At 45.1% G+C, this 21178-nt stretch overlaps 1 protein-coding gene across 1 annotated transcript; it reads right to left on the reverse strand.

Moving 5' to 3' along the window:
- Positions 1–314: 314 nt before the first annotated feature.
- On the reverse strand, positions 315–21156 carry CCDC191 (coiled-coil domain containing 191). The gene is made up of 16 exons (XM_050332430.1): positions 21109–21156; positions 18883–19012; positions 17657–17785; positions 16944–17122; positions 16235–16458; positions 15289–15445; positions 13548–13738; positions 12567–12816; positions 10803–11257; positions 10200–10294; positions 8649–8731; positions 6278–6379; positions 4982–5125; positions 3642–3794; positions 3088–3242; positions 315–1600 (listed from the first exon to the last, which is right to left on the reverse strand). Exons 1-16 carry the CDS (start codon positions 21154–21156, stop codon positions 1468–1470), a joined length of 2628 nt encoding a protein of 875 aa, XP_050188387.1. The 3' UTR covers positions 315–1467.
- Between the last annotated feature and the right edge of the window lie 22 nt (positions 21157–21178).

Consider the following 21178-nt stretch of genomic DNA (forward strand, 5'->3'; position numbering starts at 1 on the left):
AGAGGATGGATGTGGGAGGGAACCTGGGAGTGAAAGTTGTTTTCAGACCTGCACCAAGAGCCTGCTTGACAGTCTGGCTTTTGTGGGCAGGGAGGGTTTCTGGCCACATCCCTGTGAGCTCTGCACATGGACAAATTCCCAAAGGTAAAGCTCTGGAGCCTGTTGATGCACTTGGGCACCTGACTTGTCCTGTGCAGGTCATCTTCATCTGCAGTGCTTAGTGCTGGTCTAGGTTCCCAATCCTGGACTTCTGTCTAGAGCCATTCAGCCAACTTCTGACACAGAATCTGCACTACCAGCTCAGTTGTGTTCATTTCAGATTTGGGTTTATTGGAAATTTTCAGTGCTGATGGGTTTTACAAATGATCTGATATAACGTAATAGTAAACTGTTGCCTTCTTGGTGTTATTCAAGGTACTGCCAAATGCTTTTGGAGAGAGCTTTGCCTATCTTGTGAGGGGAAAGTGATTCCATCTTCCTGCCCTTATGCTGTTGCTAAGACATTCTGTACCTTAACAGCATTACCCTGTCTGCATTAAGCTGCAGGTTAAGTAAGAAACCTTAATTTTAATCATTTCAGCTTTAGCTTATATAAAAAATACAATCTGCCTTTTTCTTGGATTTTTGTCTTTTTTTTCTTTGAAGTACTGGATCAAGTAAAACATCCCAGACAGACTTGCACAATACACCCTGAAATACTACAGTTAAACAGTTTGGGAAGTGTTTAAACGACAAGATAATGAGGCTCATAAACTTGGGATCACCATGTCAAAGCACAGTGCTTGTGAACTGACCAGTGCTGCCAGCAAGGTAGTCCCTCAAAGAAGAATCCAGGTTTTAGATTATCCATATGCCATGCAATGATCTGGATCACTAGCAAATATGGTTTACATAAACAGCTCTTCCCTCTCCTCCTCCCATCCAAACTTCTGTGGCACAGTGTGGCACTTTTCTGGCACAGCCAGAAATTGTGCCCTGGGTGGCCAAGTTTGCAGCAGTGGTTGGGCATCAGCTGACAGTCAGGTCTGTCTGCTCTCTGAGCGAGCTGTCACTGGCAACAGAAAAGCACCAGGTTACTGCTTAAGGAAAACGTGTGCAGTTCAGTCCTGTGTGCTTCCTTTGGTGGAGGGCTCATGTCAGTGCTGCAGCTCTGTGTGTGGAAATGGCCTTGGCTTCAAACACACCCCGTGCTAGGCTTTGGTTACCGAGGCTTCACAGCCACCAGCAGAGATACCCCTACAGAGGCTTCACATGAGGACCTCGTGGGGAATGACTCTGTGAAGTGCAAAGTGAAGCTGTCAGATAAGCTTCCATATATGCTTAGTTTACAACAACAGTGACTGTGGGGAGCTTCCTTTGGCCGTCACTTGGCAGACCTTCCCCTTGGACTTGTGTCAGTCAGCAGGGAGACAGCACTGAACAGAACTGGTTGTTCGTCTCCCGTCCATCTCCTTTGACTCTCTTTTGTCACGTTTGGAAGTTGGGGAGAATTTCAGCTACTCTCCTGCGTAGCTGGTTTCTCCTTTCTTCTCTCTCCCTTTCCTTTTTCATCAGCAGTGGGTACTGCCTCCATGCCTTGAATGCATTCAGTATAAGTCTCCTTAAAGAAATCAGGGACACAAGGAACAAAGTGACAATATGCAGATGTGTACTTAACAGGTAATAAAAGGATGACTTCTATTTGAGGGGGGAACTCCCCTAAAATAGCTGTGGGATATGGTCCTTCTGCTGTTAGTCAGGGCTGTGACATGTTAAGCATCTACGTGCAGATCACTACATTGATATGTCAATCATGCTGGGGAAAAATAATGTGTTGCCCTTTTCTTCTCCTCTCCACTAAGAAATTTGCTCCTCCCTCTGACAGAATTCATTTGCTGCTGTTTGCTTAACACTCTGAAGAGGAAAGGTGTTTCTAGAAGAATAAACAGAGCCTCTGGAAGAAGTTTCTTCAGGAAAAATGCAGGCTCATTTAAGTCCAGACCAACCCTTTGAGAGTACAGGCAGCTGGACTCCTATTTGTATCTGAATTTAATCACCCCACCAAAGGTGCCCTGCCCTGGCTTCCCATACGGGTGATAGGGAATAACTGTCCTGTGTAAAGAACAGTTTGCTATGACAGTGTCTGAACAGCCTTTTACCAGTGAGTGGGGGAAGAGATAATGAGGAACAACAGGTGATTACCTCCTAATAGGAGGTCATATGTAGAATGAACCCATTCTCTTCCTGTGCCTGAATTTCTCCTGGTTCCTCCAGTTTGCTGGCTTGTTAATGTTAAATCACGCACTGTTCAAATCTTACTGACACAGCAAGCTAGAACGGGTTTGCTTTACCACATCAGAGGTGGCTTTAATTTAATTTTTTCTCCAAGTCGTTGCAGATCCTGTTTGGTTTGTATGTACAGACAGAGCGTATTCATGACTGCATGCAGCTAACATGCTTTCATAGTGAGGCAGGTGAACATGCTTCAGTTTTCTGCTGAACTTTGACAACAGCTTTTTTGTCCTGTTAAAATGCATTTTATGGGACAAGGGTGTGTCCAACTCCAGTCATGACTGGTAGAACTTTGGTAGTCTGTTCTAGTTCTCCCTGCCAAGTCAGGCTGACGACAGCACAAATCGAAAGACTCCTTAAGTAGGATTTATAGTTGATCAACTTTGGATTTGTGAACTAAATCATCTGCTGTGGACAAAACAGTACTGTGTAATTCCTACACAATCATTTGGCTTGCTATAATTGTACTTAAAGATTTTCCTAAGGCAGCTTTTAGCAGAAGCTGCATGGCCAGATCTGCTAATCAGCTTAGAAAGTTTCAGCTACTTATCTGCTTTCACTGTATTCTTTTTCAGCAGATTTAAAAGTCCTGTGAAGGGTACCACTACATTTTCTTTTCCAGGCTGCATGGAAACTTAGCATAAACCTCTGCTGATGTTTGTCCATATTACAGAAGCAAAATACCAGCAGTATAGAACCTGTTTCATGTGCTCCTGGGGAGCAGATGACTGACCTGTCAAAAGTAATCCCTAAAATGAGTCTACAGGGTATATTACACCTAAGTAAAAAGAACTGCAGCTGAGGGTGTATGCTTACTTGTTACTGTGTTCAGTAGCAATCTTTAGCTTCTCCCATAATGTCCTTTTTTCCTCCATGATAAGATCAAGCCATGCTTGCAAGTACTTCCTCCTGAGGCAGACTGCATGGAAGGTATTCGCTCTCTCCTCCTGAGTGGAGAGATAATCCTTGTACTGGGGAAGGAGGACAGAGAAACAGGTAAGAATAGCTTTTTATTTTTTTCCCTCCCTCTCTCTCCTAACCTTTGGCCCAATAAACAGAGACAGAGCAGTGGTGAGACTGTGGCAGTGAAGGGTCATGGACACAGGAGAGGAGGAAAATCAGCAGGGTGAGAGAGCGCAAAGGTGGAGGAGTAGTGTGTAGGAGAAAATTCTGGGTGGAAGAGAACGATGGAGAGTAAAGAGCTGAAAGAAGGACTCTGGAGAAGGGAATAACGTTGCTGGAATGGGGACAGTATAACTCAGCAAAAGTTGTACTACAGGTGTGTAAAGTGAGAGGAGAGTGTGGTGAGGGGAAACTCTGGCAGCAGCCAGCTCTCTTAGTATCATTTCTCTGCTGTGGTGCAGGCCAACCTTTAGCCAGTTCCTGAAGCCCTGTCTCAGTAACATATGGGAATAGAAGTCCTCAGCCTGAGACATCTTCTCCATGAGACTCTGCTGGGTGTCCTGAAGCCAGGTCATCAGGCATTTCCTCTGCAGGCTCAAGCAGTGGTGCCTTTGTGCCACCTGAGTGAAGACAGCAGAGACAGAAAGCAGCTGGTTACTTGGACTAGTGACTACGTAATTATAAAGCTACAGAAAACTGGGTGCACTAGAAAATCACCTCAGCTTTCTGGGGCCCCCAAAATGCAGATGTCTGATAGCTGGCAATGTCTGACCCACACAAATTGGGGTAAGCATAAGGAACAAATCCAGTCTATCAGGCCACTGCTGTGTCACTTCTAGAGAATACCCTTTTGAATTAGATGCTCAGTTTAATGTATTGTAAATGGAGAAGAGGCAGGACCTGTGGCAGTTTAGGCCATCCCTGTCCATAATGCTGACCCGCAGGGTGGACATATGGAGCAGCTTGTATCCATCTACTTCTTCCCAGTTGGAGGCCTGTGTGCATTTGGTGAACTACTGTGAGTAGCTCCAGTTCCAGTGACTTCAATGGAAGCTTGCCAGCTTAGCCCTGGGCTCTGGCAAAATCTTCAGGATATGGTTGAGTGTTAGTGTGCCCCTGATAAGGCACGTCAATCCAGTCCCATACAGAAATGTTTCACTTGCATCAAGGTCTCAGAAGCTGTTCTGCACTGAAGGATATGGACAGGATAGAATAGATTGCTGGATCATCACCTGTAGTGTCCTGCCACTAGCAATGGCCAACTCTGCACCAGCAGCAACTCCAGAGAGAGGGAAAGAAAGCCCTGATGATAGGCTGGGGTCAACAACTGTAACTACAGTGGCTTGGTGGTGTCTTACCGATTAGTTTTGCTGTGGAGTAAGAGAACTGACAGGCTCATGTCATATGACTTCAATTTAATTTTTTGGCCATATCACACTAACTTACCCTGTGTTATTGGCACCAAATCATATGGCAGTTAGTACTGCAGACAAGTGGAGGCTAACAAAAGATGACTTCTCAATAGACTGAAATGCTTTGCTTTCTCTGTCCTTTTGGTTCCTGTTTATTCAGCTATAAATGAGGATGCCACCCCTTGTGGGTTTTTGATGACTTTTCATGATTATTGTCAGATGGGCTGATTTAAAGAGCTAATATAGGATAGGGTGTGCAGGGAGAATTTTTGCTTTTTCTGTCTCTACCTGGCTTAAAAGCCTATTAAGGCTTCTGCTAAGTGCTGCATCAAGGAAGCAGCACTTTTTCCCTTCCTTCCGTGGCACCAGTCATTTCCTTTATCCTCAGCACTTACCATCAGGTTTTCCTTGGCTTGCTCCCTTAGCCTTTTCCATGGCACTATTCCCAGCTTTCTGAGCAGGACCTTCTCATAGTGATCTTTAGCCTTTTCCTGGAGCTGCTGCTCTTTCTCCAGCCTCCTCTGCTTCTCCAGTTCCTTCTGCAGTACAAAAAACAGTAGTTTTAATTCCCTCAGGATGAAGAGGACGTTAAGCAATTCCAACAGATTATCATATTGGAGCTGGAGGTTCTGACCTGACAGGAAATGGGGATCTGCATCATCTTTAGGAGTGCAGACCAGAGATGACCCCATGTACTAGAACCTGTGTTTGAAAGCAAACTGTCTTGAAAATTCTCCTGGGAGATGATGGTGTTTCTGAACCCTTCCTTGGACCATATATCAGCACTGCAGTTTGGTAATACTGTAGCAGACATGTCATCTGTGGCTACCAGGAGGGCTGATGTAGCAGGAACCTCCTTTTATGGACCACCTCCATGTGGGGCAGGGTGATTTAGCGAGCTTGGGGAGTGCAGCTTTCTGTGCTTATAAAACTAGATAGAAAATGTGTCCAAAAATGTTCACAATTTATGCATGGACTCTACCACTTAATCTAGCCCAAATAGTAGGGGAAAAATGTGGGTATTGTCTAACTATATAATATAACTTTTGACTGATACTTAGGGATTTAGGCCAAACATTCTAAACACTCATTCCAAGCAGAACAGTAGTTGCAGGTCAAATTCCTATAGGATTTAAAATGTGCTATTTGAGTTATTAGGACAGCTCATTTCCAAGTAACAGTAATGAAGTGCAGCTATTCTTAGGCTAGCCCCAGTGAGAGGATGGTTCTATTCTTCAGGTGGAAAGTTGACCTTAATATAACTGTCAGGCTCTTTTACTTTTAAATTGTGTATTTGTGACTAGTATCATTGTGTACACTGGAGGGGGAACACAAGTGAAAGGAGTAGTCTGAAAGGAGACTGAACACGCTGCCCCTGTGGAGGCTGATGTGACTGTATCTCAGCACAGAATGTCCACCTGCTGGGGCCTCTAGTCCTGCTTTTGAGACAGACATGATAGTACTTCATAGAGTGTTTGGTGCACAGCCCATCCCCTAACGTTGCCAAAAAGGGGGAAGGTGGTGAGTCTGTGGAGTAGGTGCTGTGCTCTACCCTCTCTGAGTTCTGTGTGGAACTCTGCTCTACTAATGAAGACCTTCACGTCACGTTACTCTGGCTGCTGACTGAGTACTAGTAATGGCTCTTCCTTATCCCTGCTAAAGAGAGAGAAACAAGTGAGGTGTTTGTTCACCAGCTTCTGCTGCCTTCTCTCCTCCCGTCGTTTTTCCCGCTGAGCTGCCTTTTCCTCAGCCTTCTTCCTCTGTTGTGCTTCCTCTTCAGCCTTCAGCTGGGCCTTAAAATGGAGAAAGGTGAAATTTACTTTGATTCATATGACCTTTACAGTGAACACAGACCTCTAAGCTTCCCTAGTATTCCTCTAGTATTGATCAGCACCTGAAACTTCAGAAGGAAGCAGACTTTGTCACTTATTAGACGTGATCTGTGCTCAACAATGAACTGCGGAAGGGAGAGGGAGGAGTGACTGTTCTTTTTACTACCTACCTATATATATATATGTATATATATATCTCTTTCTACTACCTATATATATCTTTATTTTTCTTTGTCCTAAGTTATAGTATTTGTCCACTCTTTCCCTAAAAAAATGTAAACCATACACCAAGTCATTGATAACTTGATCACTAAAGTCAGTTCTGAATCCCTGGGCTCTGTTCTCAAGTTTCATTTCTACATGCAAAGGAGCATTACAGGTACCCAAGCATTTCTTTTCCCAAACACTGAAAATCAAAGTTGTTTTACTTCAGTACTATTATATTTGGCAAAATATTCTTCTCTGAATATTTATCTACTCCCCTTGCAAACCCCACTCTGCTCTCATTTCACAAAGCTTCTGCTCTTGGTGTACACATCAAAGGCCTAAAATCCAAACCAACCATCATGCAGGATTACCATGACTGTGCTTGCTTCCTGATCTCTACAATTGTGGCACCTGCAGCTGATGAAACCTAACCTGAAGTTGTCTGTCTACTTTACGGTTAAGTGTTCTGTAAGGCTCGTTTCAGCCTCCTGTGTATGTGAATTTCTCTTGCTTGGAGAAAGAGGAAATGCTGGCTGGTTTAGGACCCCAGTTATAAGCTTTCTAATTCTAATGCAACTTATAAGCAATGTTTTCAGTAACACCTTATATACCCTGAAGCAAAGAAGGCTCCTTTATTGGATGTGTATCACAGAATTTGTTTATTAACTATGCAAACATTGTCAGTATCTTCTCTCTTCAGCAGAGATTTGCTAGAAAGATGATTTTTACTAGAGACTACTTGTCCTCAAGCTGCACTTGACCAGACAGGAAAGGTAAGGGGAAATCCACCACTGCCAGGTCCCATCAAGTGGATCTCTGCATGCACTTTCACCTTATCATTCTCAGTAAAGACAAGGTATGGTCATGGGTAGGTGTGAAAAAAGTACTGGGGCTGGTAAGGGAGGCTGCTTCTAGAATTGCAACTTTAACATTGAAGTGTCTGCTCATGATACATCATATCCATTGCCATATGCAAAACAGCAGTAACTACTCCTTTAGATATGTGACAGAGATATCTGCTTTCTCACAAATTAAAAAACTCCTCCTTTGGATAAAGAGCCTTTTCTTGGTTGCTGACTCTGGGGTTAAATCAGCATTCGAACTCTGGGGTTAAATCGGCTGGAAGGCAGGAGGGCTCTGCAGAGGGACCTGGATGGGCTGGAGAGTTGGGCTGATTCCAGTGAGATGAAGTTCAACAAGGCCAAGTGCCGGGTCCTGCACTTTGGCCACAACAACCCCTGCAGCGCTACAGGCTGGGCACAGAGTGGCTGGAGAGCAGCCAGGTGGAAAGGGATCTGGGGGTGCTGATTGACAGGAAGCTGAACATGAGCCAGCAGTGTGCCCAGGTGGCCAAGAAGGCCAATGGCATCCTGGCCTGGATCAAGAACAGTGTGGTCAGCAGGAGCAGGGAAGTGATCCTTCCCCTGTACTCAGCACTGGTGAGGCCACACCTTGAGTATTGTGTTCAGCTCTGGGCCCCTCAGTTCAGGAAGGATATTGAGGTGCTGGAGCAGATCCAGAGAAGAGCAACCAGGCTGGTGAAGGGACTGGAGCACAAGTCCTATGAGGAGAGGCTGAGGGAGCTGGGGTTGTTTAGTCTGGAGAAGAGGAGGCTCAGGGGAGACCTCATCACTCTCTACAGCTCCCTGAAAGGAGGTTGTAGCCAGGTGGGGGTCGGTCTCTTCTCCCAAGCAACTATCATTAAGACAAGAGGGCATGGTCTTAAGCTCTGCCAGGGGAGGTTTAGGTTGGATATTAGGAAGAAATTCTTTACAGAGAGGGTAATCAGGCATTGGAATGGGCTGCCCACAGAAGTGGTGGATTCTCTGTCCCTGGAGGTTCTTAAGGTGAGACTGGATGTGGCACTTAGTGCCATAGTCTAGTAACCTCAATGGTAGTGGATCAGGGGTCAGACTTGATGATCTCAGAAGTCCTTTCCAACCTGGCTGATTCTAGGATTCTATGACTTCTTGTAACTGGAATGGTGTGAAAGACACTGTATTTCATTTTCCACTTCCCTTACCAGTTTTTCCTCTGCTTTTCTTTGTTTGGCTTCCTCTAGTTTCCTCCTCTGTTCTGCCCGCTGAATTGCTCTCTCCTCCATCCCTAAAGAAACAGAGGACATAAGGCTTAGTGAAAATAAGCTATGGGACAGTGACAGAAGTTTGGTGCTCAAGGATGACCACATCACTCTACTGCCAGGCCCCCATGGCCCTGGCACTGCCCGTGCAAAGGGACTTGCTTTCTGCTGCCTCTTACGGCTGTCAGTGTCATGAACAAGGAACTTCTAAATGCTTATGAGATGACTCCGGACTCCCACAATTACATTCACTCCACCCTCCCTGGTCGACAGTCACAGCCATGAGGCTCAGTTATGAAATAAGCTGTGTTCAAAGGGTTTGTCCCTGTCTTTCCTGATTGAGGGCTGAGGCTCATGGCACATGATTTAGCAGCAATTGCTATGAGGTCTCCAGTAAGCTCTAACTGCTTGTGACAGAAAGCATCCTTGTCACAGTGACATAGGGGTATTTGGTCCCGCTAGTGAGAAACTACTGCTTAATGCTTCTTTTGGGAGATAAATTGCAATGCAATGATCTTGCTGGCCATCAGCAAAGCTGTTACAGTGCTGATGTGACCACTCAGAACACACAGTGGAGTTGGGAACCTGTGCTTGCTTCCTCTGCAGTCACAATGCACAGGCTGGAGAAATCAGTAACTGGGAGCATCAAAGTGTTTTGAACAGAATAGCTTTCCTCACATCCTTTTCTCCTTCAGTTGTCCCAGGATCCTCTGCCAAGGAAAAGCATCCAGTGGTAACTTACTCACTGAAGTTTTGGGGATCTTTAAACAAAAGCACTTGAGGGCTCTGAAAAATATGCTTACTGTCTCTAAGGTGTACAGAGTTCAGGCAAATCAGAGTGAGTGATGGCTTGGACTAGGTAGCACTGGAGCTCAACACAGGCAAAGAAAGGCAACTTCTAATGCCAAACTTCCAGACAACCTTTAATGCAGACCATGACAACTAGTGTTGTATGTTTATCGTGTGTATGCTGTTCCAGTGTGGCCAGAGAAAGGGAGATAGCTCACAAAAGGAAGGGATCTGGATCTCCTTCCTCAGCCTGGCTACTGTTGTCTCAGAAAACCTTGGATAGGTACTTAATTCCCTTTGAAATCTCAACACCTCTGTCTAAGTCAGATGAAAATAACTGGTGAGTTTAAGCATCTCTTGGATGCATAATGAAGGGAGACTGATGGGAAAACCTGTAGAGCTTCTCTCTCTGGGTCTTGTCACACCAGAAATGATCACAAGTGTTTGGAGTAACTGCTACAACAGTGTACTAAGTGTGGATGTGAGGGTCTTGCAGTGTCCCATGTTTTACATGACTTGGGCATAAAAGCAAGTCATAAAAGCAGCTCACCCTCTCACAGCACTGGTCAGGCTGGGAAAGAGAGTGCTGAGTTTTACTTCTATACTATCATCAACCAGCAAAGCTGAGGCAAAGCAAGAGAGACATTTCAAGACAAACTGTTGAGAGAAGTGGTCTGACATGGCTTTTGCTATCTAGAGCAATACCTTTCAGTAGTGGATGAGCTGAGGTCAGATGGCTGGAGGGCTTCCTGCCTTGCATCACTACCCCTGTGTTTTCTGGCCCATGAGAATCAGGTGAACTATGAAAGGAAAGAGTTAAGAAATTTATCAATTAATGTGGTAAAATGATGTCTCACACCTACCACCTATGGCCTTGTAATTTCTGTTCTCCATTTTGCTGCATTTTCATTCTGAATCCCTGATACAACTTTCTTCTGCTTGAAATGGGATTAATGATGCATCCTTGTAAAGGAACTGAGTTCCAGGGCTGCTGTATGCTCTGAAATACTGAGGATGATGCTCTCATTTTTCCTAACTAAAATAAATCCCTGCTGCTGCTATGTGTGACATTGGTGTTGCTATTTCTAAGTGGATCCCGTATGGAACATGGGGTGTCAAGCCATTGCAAAAAGGGGAGAAGGACAGAGAACTGTGGCTAGCCTGATACTATCCTTGAGGCTAAGACACAGCTGAGAGGAAGAGCAGATAGCACGAGTATGACTGAAATGTGGCTGGTACATTCTGGCTCAACTTGAGTGGGAATGAGACATGCTGACTAAGTGACCCTGATTTATTGAGGGCACATACCTCAAAGGGGTTGTATTCTTGCATCTGGATTGTTTTTCCTCTCTGGTTTGAGCAACAGAATTGTCAGTCAGCTGGGTTACATCTGTGGCTTGTGCTGCCTCTTCCTTATCTCTGCTCAGCCTCTGATTTTCCTGCAGCTTAAGGATCAGCTCTTGCTGTTTCTGAAGCTGCTGCCTCTGCTCCTCAATCAGACGTTGCTGGAAGGCATGACGGTGCTCAAAACGGCTGCCATAAGCAGGAGATGTCTTTGGACCACGTGCCTGAAACTGTTGTAGGGCAGTGGCTATTTGATTCCTGCACACAGCCTGGTCCTGGACACTCAAGGCTGCATGTTTTACAGTAATCTCCCAGGCAAATTTGTGTTTTCTGCAGAAATGAGATGTGTGAACAGCATCCCAACAAGAGTGGTCTCTGGTCTGATCAGGCTCTTTCTGTATGTGGCAAGTTTTAGTTGGCTGAGGGAAAAAAAAGGAGGAAAATTTGACATTGATTAAAACCAAGCACTCTTCTGCCCTTACTACACAGTTTTTTAAATGCAAATCTAGTGAGATGCCTGAGAAGCAGGGTAATCTCAGCTATGCAATCTTTATTCAGTTCCTAGTCAGGCCAGAGGGGCCCCATTATGCACAAAATGGGAGGCTGTGGGAAAGAACTGTTAAGAAGCTATGTGCCATTTCACTGGGAGGAAGAAATCTTGATCAGGCAAGAGCTTTGGCAGGAATATATCCTGAATATTTTGTTAGGGAGCACATTTTAGGACAGCTTATTTCTGGGGGATTAGCACACTCCTTTTTGTACTATGTTGTCTCCACTCTGTGCTCAGATGGAGAATAAAGGATAAACAGTTGTTGAACTCATCTCTGTGACTGAATGGTCCCTTTTCAAATGCAAGAGAAGTCTACACAGTGCTGCTTCCTCATGCCTCTTCTCCAGCCTTGATAAATAATACCATGAAACAGATGCACAGTGGGGAATGAGGCTGAGCCTTTTCTGACATGGTCATGTTATGAAGCAGTGTCAGATATAATGCCTGCTTTCTGGTTCTGAGGTCAAACCCCAAATTCAGTCCCATTCTTCCAGCACAAATTTTATCAAAAGAAAAATATGGGCCTACTAGGATAATATAAGCACTGAAGGGAAACTTTTGCTGACACTTAAGCAAATGAAAAGCTTCACCTGAAATATGTGTGTGAGCTCTCATGCTGAGATTGGGATACTGCTGTAGTACAAGTTTTAGAGACAGAAAGAAAGGTCGGGATCCAACCTGAGAAACAACAATTTAAGGAAGCAACCTCTGATTCTCCTCTCCTACCCGCTTGTGATGTGCATTATCCTAAAACAGCCAGTGACAACCTTTTTTTTTTCCCCAGGCTTAAATACTAGAGAGCTCCACTGGCATGAAAAAACTCTCTTGTCATGCAGTCAAGTTACTCTTTTTAAGTCTAAGCTGCCATCAAAGACGTAACTAATCTCTCAGTAAAAGTGATCTGGGGGTGGGATGCTCATTGCAACTCACAGTACATGAAGGGCTGTTCTCTGGCAGCACTAGAGATTATTTTTCAAGCTCATCCATTGCCCTTCACATCTGCCTCTGATTTTGAGACTTCTCTCCTGAACAGCTGTAGGCAGGTATTTGGGGATTGCCCTGGGAAAGAAGCCTTACTCTGGGACAACGTGCTCTTTATTTCAGACTGCACAAAAGAAGTGCAGTCCTTGTAAGAGTCCTGGGATGCCAACAGACAAAACTACGTGGGAAGGGTTTACCTTGTCTTGCTGCAAATCTTGATGATGGATTACTACTGCTGTCCCAGGCTGGTTAACCTCCAGTGGCTTGTGCAGACCACCCTTCCCCTGTGACACGGCTTCCAGCAGCTGTGCCATCTTTCTCTTTGTCTCCTCCCTCTTGATCTGCAGCTCTCGCTTCTCCGTCTCTGCCCGGCTCCAGCACTGCCAGGCCAGGAAGCAGCAGCGCAGGAGCCGTTGCTGGTTATGCTCTGCAGCCAGTTGGTTCTTCCTGAATGAGAAAGAGCTTGTGTTACGAGAGCAGTGAGGCTTCTGCCCAGGCACAAAGCCCCGTAATTTCCTGAGCCTTTTTGCTGCTTAACTCTGAATGCCCTCTGAAGCTGTACAGGCTTCCTCCAAGGAGGAGTGGGAGGGCAGAAAGGATGCCTGCTATTTTGAATTAAGTTTCCCTAGTTCACATTTTGCCATTCCTGTGCCAATCCTGGGCTGTAGGATAGTTGCAAAAGAGGTATCACGTTCCCTGGCCAGCACAGAGGAAGCGATAGTGTCTCACCAGCGAAGCCTGCCAGACACCTGCAATGGCAAAATTTTCTCTGGATGATAGGGAATTCATCCAACAGCCTCCTTAATGAAAAGCACTATCCAAAATGATCATTGCTATACTACTACTGAAAGGGCAAGTAAATATATTAATCAGGAATAAATTTGGCAACTCATACTCTCCAGATTTCAGAGCAAGCCAGGGTGAGATTTCCAGGAAAAATACCTCCAGAGAGAAGAGACACAGGCTTGTTGGAAAGTGCTAAAGCTCTTGTTTATATCTGTCCTCCTTTTATCTGTGCCACAACGCCTCTGGCAGACTGCAGGCAATGTAGCAATTTTCTCCAAAAGCTGCTGTTTCCCCCCTGCTGGCTAACTGACAAGCTCTTTTTACAGTCCCTGATCACTGCTCTGCCCAAATACTGCTGCAGTAGGAGGAATTCTACAGTATAGGGTCACTACCTGTTTTGATCTTTGAGACGAACTTCCAATTGCTGTGTTGCCTGCTCTACTTTTTGGGCCCAAGTATAATTTCTCCAGGCTCTCAGGGCCTTCAGTTGGCATCTCCAGTCAGCAAGGGCTCTGGCTTTTCCCATTTTGATTCTCTGCTCCAGAATGACTTTCAGCCAAGCAGAGAAATGTTGTTGCAGGCACTGCATGGAAGAGTTTCAGAAAACCAATGAGCAAGATACAGCCTGTCACACAAATGGTGATCCTCTCCGCCCTTCCCCTTATCTGACTTTCCTTTTTGAGATTCTTTTTGGAATCCTCACTTTCAACAATTACCTTGAGGGTAATAGAAAAGCAATGCAGAGCACGTGCAGGTCTTCTACAAAATGTAGAAAGGGTCTCGAAAGACAGGTCATATCATGTGGCTTTGGAGTGAAATGCACTTAGCTCACCAAGTGTAAAGGAATAAAATGGGTGAGGAACATAGAATTTCTAGAGACAGGGAAGATGTTTCAAAATCTAGAAGATGTCTAAGATGCTACAGGTAAGAATACTTCTATGAAGAAGTGTTGCTTTTTTAATTTTTTTTTTAACTTAGACAAAAATCAAGACATGGCATGGCCTCAGCTCATCCTTGTTCCAGTAGGAAGCCAAAACTTTCCCCTATATAATTAGACTTGCTGCCTTTGGGAGTGATTTACATTGTACAGAACAGCAATTTGGTATCTAATCTACCCCATAATTCTAGCCCTGTCACTGCAGACACTGTTCATTTTGATCCTCCAAGTGGACTCTGCTGTTCCCCTTTTGTCATAGTGCCTTGTGTTAACTGCGTTCCTCTCACTCCCTGAAATCTTCAAATGGAGACTTACAAAAAGTCAGTGCATTAGCTACTTCTTTCTGCTTTGGGAAAGTAATCAAAATGTCACGATTGCTTAGCTCAGCTAAACTGTGGCTTCTCACAGTATGCCAGTCCTAAACTGTTCTGTGGTTTCATTCAGGCTTGTCTTCACAGCTTAGACTGTGCTTGGAGAGAGGTTGTGTACTGCTTAACAGCAGCCAAGCTCAAATCCAGCAGATGGGCACAGATGGAGTGGGCCATGAGAATAACCACCATAAAAGCTATGGGATTCTTCTGTTAAAAAGAAATCTAGATATAGATATGCAGACATTAATGATGGTGACTGTTCTATTAATTAAAAACATTATGTGATGGATAGTATTCGTACCTGCACTCAGAAAATTTATTCCCTTTGCTGAGACTGCCCATATAAAATTATTCAGTACAAAGAGATCAGTCTTTAATTGCAAGTACTTGATACACTGTGATTAACCGAGAGCTGACCATGGTATCAAAATAATGAAAGTAAAAGAAAGAGGTTCCTACTGGGAATTATTAAAAGAGCTGTTGCAATAACACAGAATATTCCACTGCACCCAGCGGGAGTGGATCCCTGAGGAACCCATTACTGCAGATGTGCTGACATGCTTCAACTGCCAGAGACACAACTCAAAACTCATCCCAGGCTGCAGCACTTCTCTTTCTTCTCCCTGCTCCTGCACCAGGGTCTGCCAAGGCAATCTTTAAAATGCCTTTACACATACAAAATAAATGCTTCCCAGGCCTCTTTTCTGCCACTTTCCCCTTTTAATTCCTTCCTTAAGGGAAAACCAGGACTTTTAACTTCAGTTTTGCCAACGGTAGCCGAGGGCAGGTAGTGCAGAGTCTCAGATAAAGAGAGGTGATGCTCACTCTCTGCTTACTGGTGTGAATCCTGTGCAGCAGCTCCTCAGCCTTTCTCTGTTTCTCCACTCCTTGCTCTTCTTTCCTCAGGACCAGGGGTGGTGACACAGTAACAGGTACCTCCTGCATTGACAGCTTCTGAATTTTCTCTTGTTTCTTTCCCTCCCTGGAAAGTGAACAAACATACAGAACTAATGCAATTATGTACAATCTAATACATTCTCTTTTTGGCCAATCCTAAGAGACCTCTACAGCTTAGAAAGTTGCTGATTATTTAACTCGGCCTTCTTAAAAACTGCCTCTGTAATGGTTTGGGGTCCCAGGGATTAAACAGTTCGAGCATTTCCAAAATATAGCAGGCAGAAGAAAACAGTAAAGCATTTCAGTAAAGATTTCACTAAAGCACTTATATGAGAAGATTTAGGATCTCAGGGCTGCCTAAGTAAGTAAATGGCATCCCTAAAACTAACATCTCTGTGACAATCCGAGCTCAGCAAAAGGAAAAAAATTATGTCTCTGCAGAATTCTCAGCCAAGAATGCTCTTTATTCTCTCATAGCAGAGGAAGTATTGCAAGTGCTAGACTTTGAACAGACTATTTTATTCTTTTATTTTTTTCTGTGTACTGGCTTTCATGCTGCATTAGACACTAACAAGGCTGGATGTGGCCATGGAGTTGATGGAGAGAACACACAGTGGTGCAAACACTCCTGCTTTGTGATTCAGTGCACATACTGGTAATGGCTGAGGGGAGGATAACAGTATCTTTAGCCCATCTTCCCACTGTGATAAATTCTGCCACTGATGTTGGTAACAAAGGACTAAAAGGTTTTGAGAGAGGTTTTTGACAAGAGGAATAACAGCTGTTTCCTTTGGTACCACCACTCCTCTTACATTTACACAAAAGGAGCTGACAAGTGTTCTTCATTCTTTCCCTGCCTCCCTCTCCTTCTTACATTCTCCATGCTTCTGCCACAGTGAGCCTCTTCTCAGCCATTTCCTTTCGCAGCTTCACCATTTCCCTCTGGATCTCTTCCTCCTCCTTCTTGGCCTTCAGGGCCTTCCTTCTGGCCTCCTCCTGTGCTCGGAGCTTGGCCTCAGACAGCATTGCTTTCTTCAGGGACTCTTCTTGTCTCTGAAGCTCTAATGCCTTCTGATGCCTCAGTCGGTTTTCTTTCACCTGGGAAGGAGGAAATTGACAAAAGCAAACATCAAAGGCTGAAGAATTTGAAGCTCATTGTACACTGACAGGGTGGGTCACGATCCACCTTTCACATGAAGCAAGCAAACCTATCCGTAGCTGGCACTGACTGGAGAGATGCTGCTCTCAGACCAGAAAACAATCCATTCCAGAGAGTGACGTTAAACCAATATTACTTGATGGGAGCAAACTCAGAACTAACTGCTGTGGCAGCTTTTCCTGTCAGTCTTCAGGAAGGGGGTAACCTGAACGATGTAGTGGAAGATGCCTGTGCAAGCTAATATGCCCATGGAAATGCAGTAATGTTTCAGCTGAACTGTGGAACAGTATCCTTGGGTATTTGCCTCCAAGTCAGAGATTATTGCAGGCTGGGAGAGAATGCTCGGCAGGTATCACTGAGCATTTACTCTAATCCTATAACCTTCCATCTTATTCCTTTTAACTGCGCTGCCTTGCCTGCTCACCTGCTTGTGTCTGAGCTCCATGACTATTCGTGGATCTGCAAGTTTTTGTTTTTCTTTGATGTCTTCAAGTCTAAGATGTTTCATTATCCCACAGTTCACATCTTCACTCTGCAAAAGATGCTGTACGTATTTCTGGACAGAAGAACTTTCCATTTCACGTTCCAGATAGCTGCACAAGTCTGAAATGAGAAGTTCAGATTATCTCAGGCTAGTCTGAAATGAATAAACCCCTGTGTCTCAGATCACAAAGCCTAATGTAATTAAAGGGATCACTTCCCCAGACTGTGAATGCACTTCTGATGAACATGGACACACTGACTGCACTCCATTTATCCCCAGTCATAATCAGGCTCCCATTGAACAGGCTAGAGCAGTAACAATGTTTCATCCATTTTTCACTGCCTTGCCTCTGAGCATCTCAAACGGCTGTATAAACTTGACAGGCCTCAAAAATACCCCTTCAAAAAAGAAAAAAAAAATTCTTTTACAAAGGGAGACACTGGATGTTTATGAGGTGAATCTGTGCAGCCTTACAGCAAGCTGCTGTGATAACTGGGGGAGGAAAATCACCACATGTAATCTTATTTCTACCAAGTCCACTACCTTGGCCTCAAGACAACTATTACCTCTCAGTGTTACAAGTGAGGAGACCCGGCCCCCCTCCCCAGCACATCCTCAGAGAGGAAGCAGGAACTGCTTTGCAGTGCTCTCACCATCAAACTGCTCAGACTTCGGAGGGGCTGCAGAAGGCTCTTCCAGGAGGACAGAATCAACTTCATCTTCTCCATCACTCAGCTCCAGTTGCAGTTTGGACTTCATCCAGTTACTGAGCAGCTCTTGGGCTATCATGAAGAAAGAGACTGATGACTTCACTTGCTTAAAAAATACATGGATAAGTGTAAACTAGTAAGACTATCTCTGGGATAGTTATATCACATGCTGAGAATGACTGAAAGCTGATCTGCAACAGAAAATGGAATAAGACTAATAGTTCTGCTCTCATCTTGATCTGTAAAGGAACAGGAAGAGAAGGTGACAAACTTTTTGCCTGTCAGACATCATGTATGAATTCTTCTCTACTTCATTTTTCCTTCAGGACTCTGTGGACATTTAGATCACTCATGTGATTATTACAGCATTTATCAAGGAGATGGAATTCACATGAGGTTAATTCATAACTTGGATAGCTTTCAAGTGTTTTACTGCTGCACTTGCAGATGCTTAGATCTATTTTCCTCATGTACAACCACCTTTGTCATACCTTAAATAAAAAGGACCACTGTTTGGACAAACATTTGCTTCATGTGTACAAGGTAACATTTGCAAGTACCACAGCTCGAGGACCAACTGGTGAGTCTAGATTACAAATCCGTCAGGTGGCAAGCTTCACCTGGGACTACCTGTACTCAGAAGGAGTAATTTCCCTCCTTTTTGTTTTTTAAATCTATCACAGCTTTATTTTCAAACTTGAGGTTGTGGCTGCAGGCATTACAAAAGGAATATTTGAGAAAAATGTTGCATGGGAATCAAAGCAAAACCACAGTTATTCATAGATGTGAAAGTTACACAGAGCAACTCCATTTCCACATCTGGCCTGCTATCAAAAATATGTCAGGTAATTTTACCTGGTTTCCTATAGCCCACTAACTCATATTTGATCATACAGTGCACCTTTAAGGGCAGAATTTATCCTTGTCCTGACCTGATATCTCCAGGAGAGAAAGAGCTGATCCTTCTCTTAGGCATGCTATTTAAGATCTGCCTTGAACTCCAGCAACTGATCCTTCTTATGCCTTTCTCCATTAGATGAAAGACAGCCTACTAGGAACTGTTTCTTATGATCTCAAGATTTATAAGAGCCTGTTCACACCAAAACGACAAGGCTGGATCAAGAACAGTTTATTTTAGACAGCTTGTGGCAAGCAGAATTTTATCTCACCTTCCTCATGGGCCTCATCATGATCTTGCAGCTGTTCCATGATTTCCAAACTTGTTACAGGACCCCAAGGCCCCTGTGGATAGCTTGACTTTTGATGGGAAAAAGCTTCAGAGACAGCTTGGTCCATTCTCTTTAAATTAAAGAAAGGAAAACGTTTCTAAGGATTGCTGCAGATTAATTTTGACACTTCCTATATCCATGTTTCTCCTCCAGAGAGAGCAAACATCAGTGGGAATGCAACGTAAGACAGCACGGCTCTTATACGAAATAGATTTCTTTTGAAACATGTTTCTCCGATTGCTCGATTGACTGGATAAATTTGACTTAGAAGTCATTAAATAAACACTCATTTGGCAATTAATGTCGATCATAGAGGTTGGAGAACACATAGGGAGAATGCAAACACCCAGCCCCCGGAGACTGGATGGAGACTTGCCGAGCTAGTCCCCAACAACCAGCAACTATGAAATTTGATACCAGCCTTTTGTCATAGCCAGGCTGGCCACTGTGCAAATACTCTGTGATACTTCCTGTCCAATATTCATCTCTCTGAGATGTAAATGGTCCTGACATGTCACTGTGTTTTACGTGCAACACCAGTACCCCGGACAGTCTGTACTTCTGCAGAACTCCTTCCCTCTGTGTGGTTGCCAGAGGCCTGGGATGCTGCCTGAGGAGGCAGATGCACACTCCTACCTGCCATAAGAAGCAGGCTGAGGGTGGGAGCATGGGTGTGCTGAAGAAAGCAAAACAAAGGGAAGTTCACCCTAGAATTTCACTTTTTCTGATGTCAGGTGGTTGTAGATGTAGGATATGGTGCTTTAGGGTAAATCTCTTGTATTACTTGCCCATACAACCAGCAGTACTGCTCAACAGCACAATTCTGTGTGCTGACTCATGAGTTTTTTGCATGGCAACAAGACACCTTACTCTGGCATAGAGTTTGGGTTGGAAGGGACTTTTAAAGGTCATCTAGTCCAACCTTCCTGCCATGGGCAGGGACATCTTTGATAACACCAAGTTGGATGGGAGTGTTGCTCTACTTGAGGGTAGGAAGGCTCTGCAGAGGGGTCTGGACAGGCTGGATTGACTGGCTGAGGCCAATGGTATGCAGTCAACACAGCCAAATGCTGGGTCCTGCCCTTGAGTCTCAACCACCCTAGGCATTGCTACAGCCTTGGGGGAAGAGTGGCTGGAAAGCAGCCCAGCGAAAAAGGACCTGGGGGTGCTGCTTGACAGGATGGCTGAACATGAGCCAGCAGTGTGCCCAGGTGGGCAAGAAGGCCAGTGCCATCCTGGCCTGTGTCAGAAATAATGTGGGCAGCAGGACCAGGGCAGTGCCTGTCCCTCTGTACTCAGCACTGGGGAAGCCACATTCCTAGTCCTGTGTCCCAGTTCTGGGCCCCTAAATTCAGGAAGGCATTGAGGTGCTGGAGCATACCTAGAGAAGGGTAACAAGGCTGATGAAGGATCTGGAGGGTAAGTCCTATGAGGAGCATCTGAAGGAGCTGAAATTGTTTAGCCTGGAGAAAAGCAGGCTCAGGGGGACCTTATCACTCTACAACTACCTGAAAGGAGGTTGTAGCCAGTTGGGGTCAGCCTCTTCTCCCAGGAAACAAATGACAGGATAAGGGGAAATAGCCTCAAGTTGTGCTATGGGAGATTTAGACTGGATATTAGGAAAAATCTCTTCACTAGAAGGCAGGAACAGGCACTGGAACAAGCTGCTCAGGGAAGTGCTTGAGCCACCATCCCTGGAAGAGTTCAAAAACCGTGCGGATGTGGCACCTGGGGACATGGTTTAGTGAACACGGAGGTGCTGGGTTAATAGTTGGACTTGATGATCTTAAGAGATCTTTTTCAGCATTAATGACTCTGTGATCTTCAACCACCCCAGGCTGCTCAGAGCCCCTTCCAACCTGACACTGAATGTTAGTGCGCAAGTTACTCCACCTCGACTCCACCACTGTTCACGCTACCAGATCCAAACCTCGGCAGGCGGATAAGAAACACAGCAGCGTTCCAACCACCCGCCTCCCTTCCTGAACCCGAGGTTCAAACGCGGCCAACTTTGGCGCCCTTCGCTCCAGCCCTGCGCGGAGCTTCCCCACCCCCGCCGGCAAACCGCGCGGCCGCTGCTTGGGAAACCTCCTCCCTGATCCTGACGCCGGGATGCCAGGGGACCGTCCCGCCCCCGGCGCTTCCCCCCGCGCCGTGCCCCGTTACCTCCGGGAGGCGCCGCCAGCGGGACGGCGGCGGCCGCTGCCCGGCCATGGCAACGGAAGGGCGGTGCCGG

Source organism: Myiozetetes cayanensis, unplaced genomic scaffold, assembly GCF_022539395.1.
Source record: "Myiozetetes cayanensis isolate MyiCay16 unplaced genomic scaffold, myiCay2020 scf5-8, whole genome shotgun sequence".
Taxonomy (NCBI): domain Eukaryota; kingdom Metazoa; phylum Chordata; class Aves; order Passeriformes; family Tyrannidae; genus Myiozetetes; species Myiozetetes cayanensis.

Coding starts and splice junctions, on each gene's coding strand:
- CCDC191 (XM_050332430.1), bottom strand. CDS start 21,156: ATGGCCGGGCAGCGGCCGCCGCCGTCCCGCTGGCGGCGCCTCCCGGAG. Junction 13,739..15,288: donor TTCACACCAGTAAGCAGAGA/GTGAGCATCACC, acceptor TCTTCCATGCAG/TGCCTGCAACAACATTTCTC. Junction 6,380..8,648: donor GAAAAGCAGAGGAAAAACTG/GTAAGGGAAGTG, acceptor CTCCATTTTAAG/GCCCAGCTGAAGGCTGAAGA.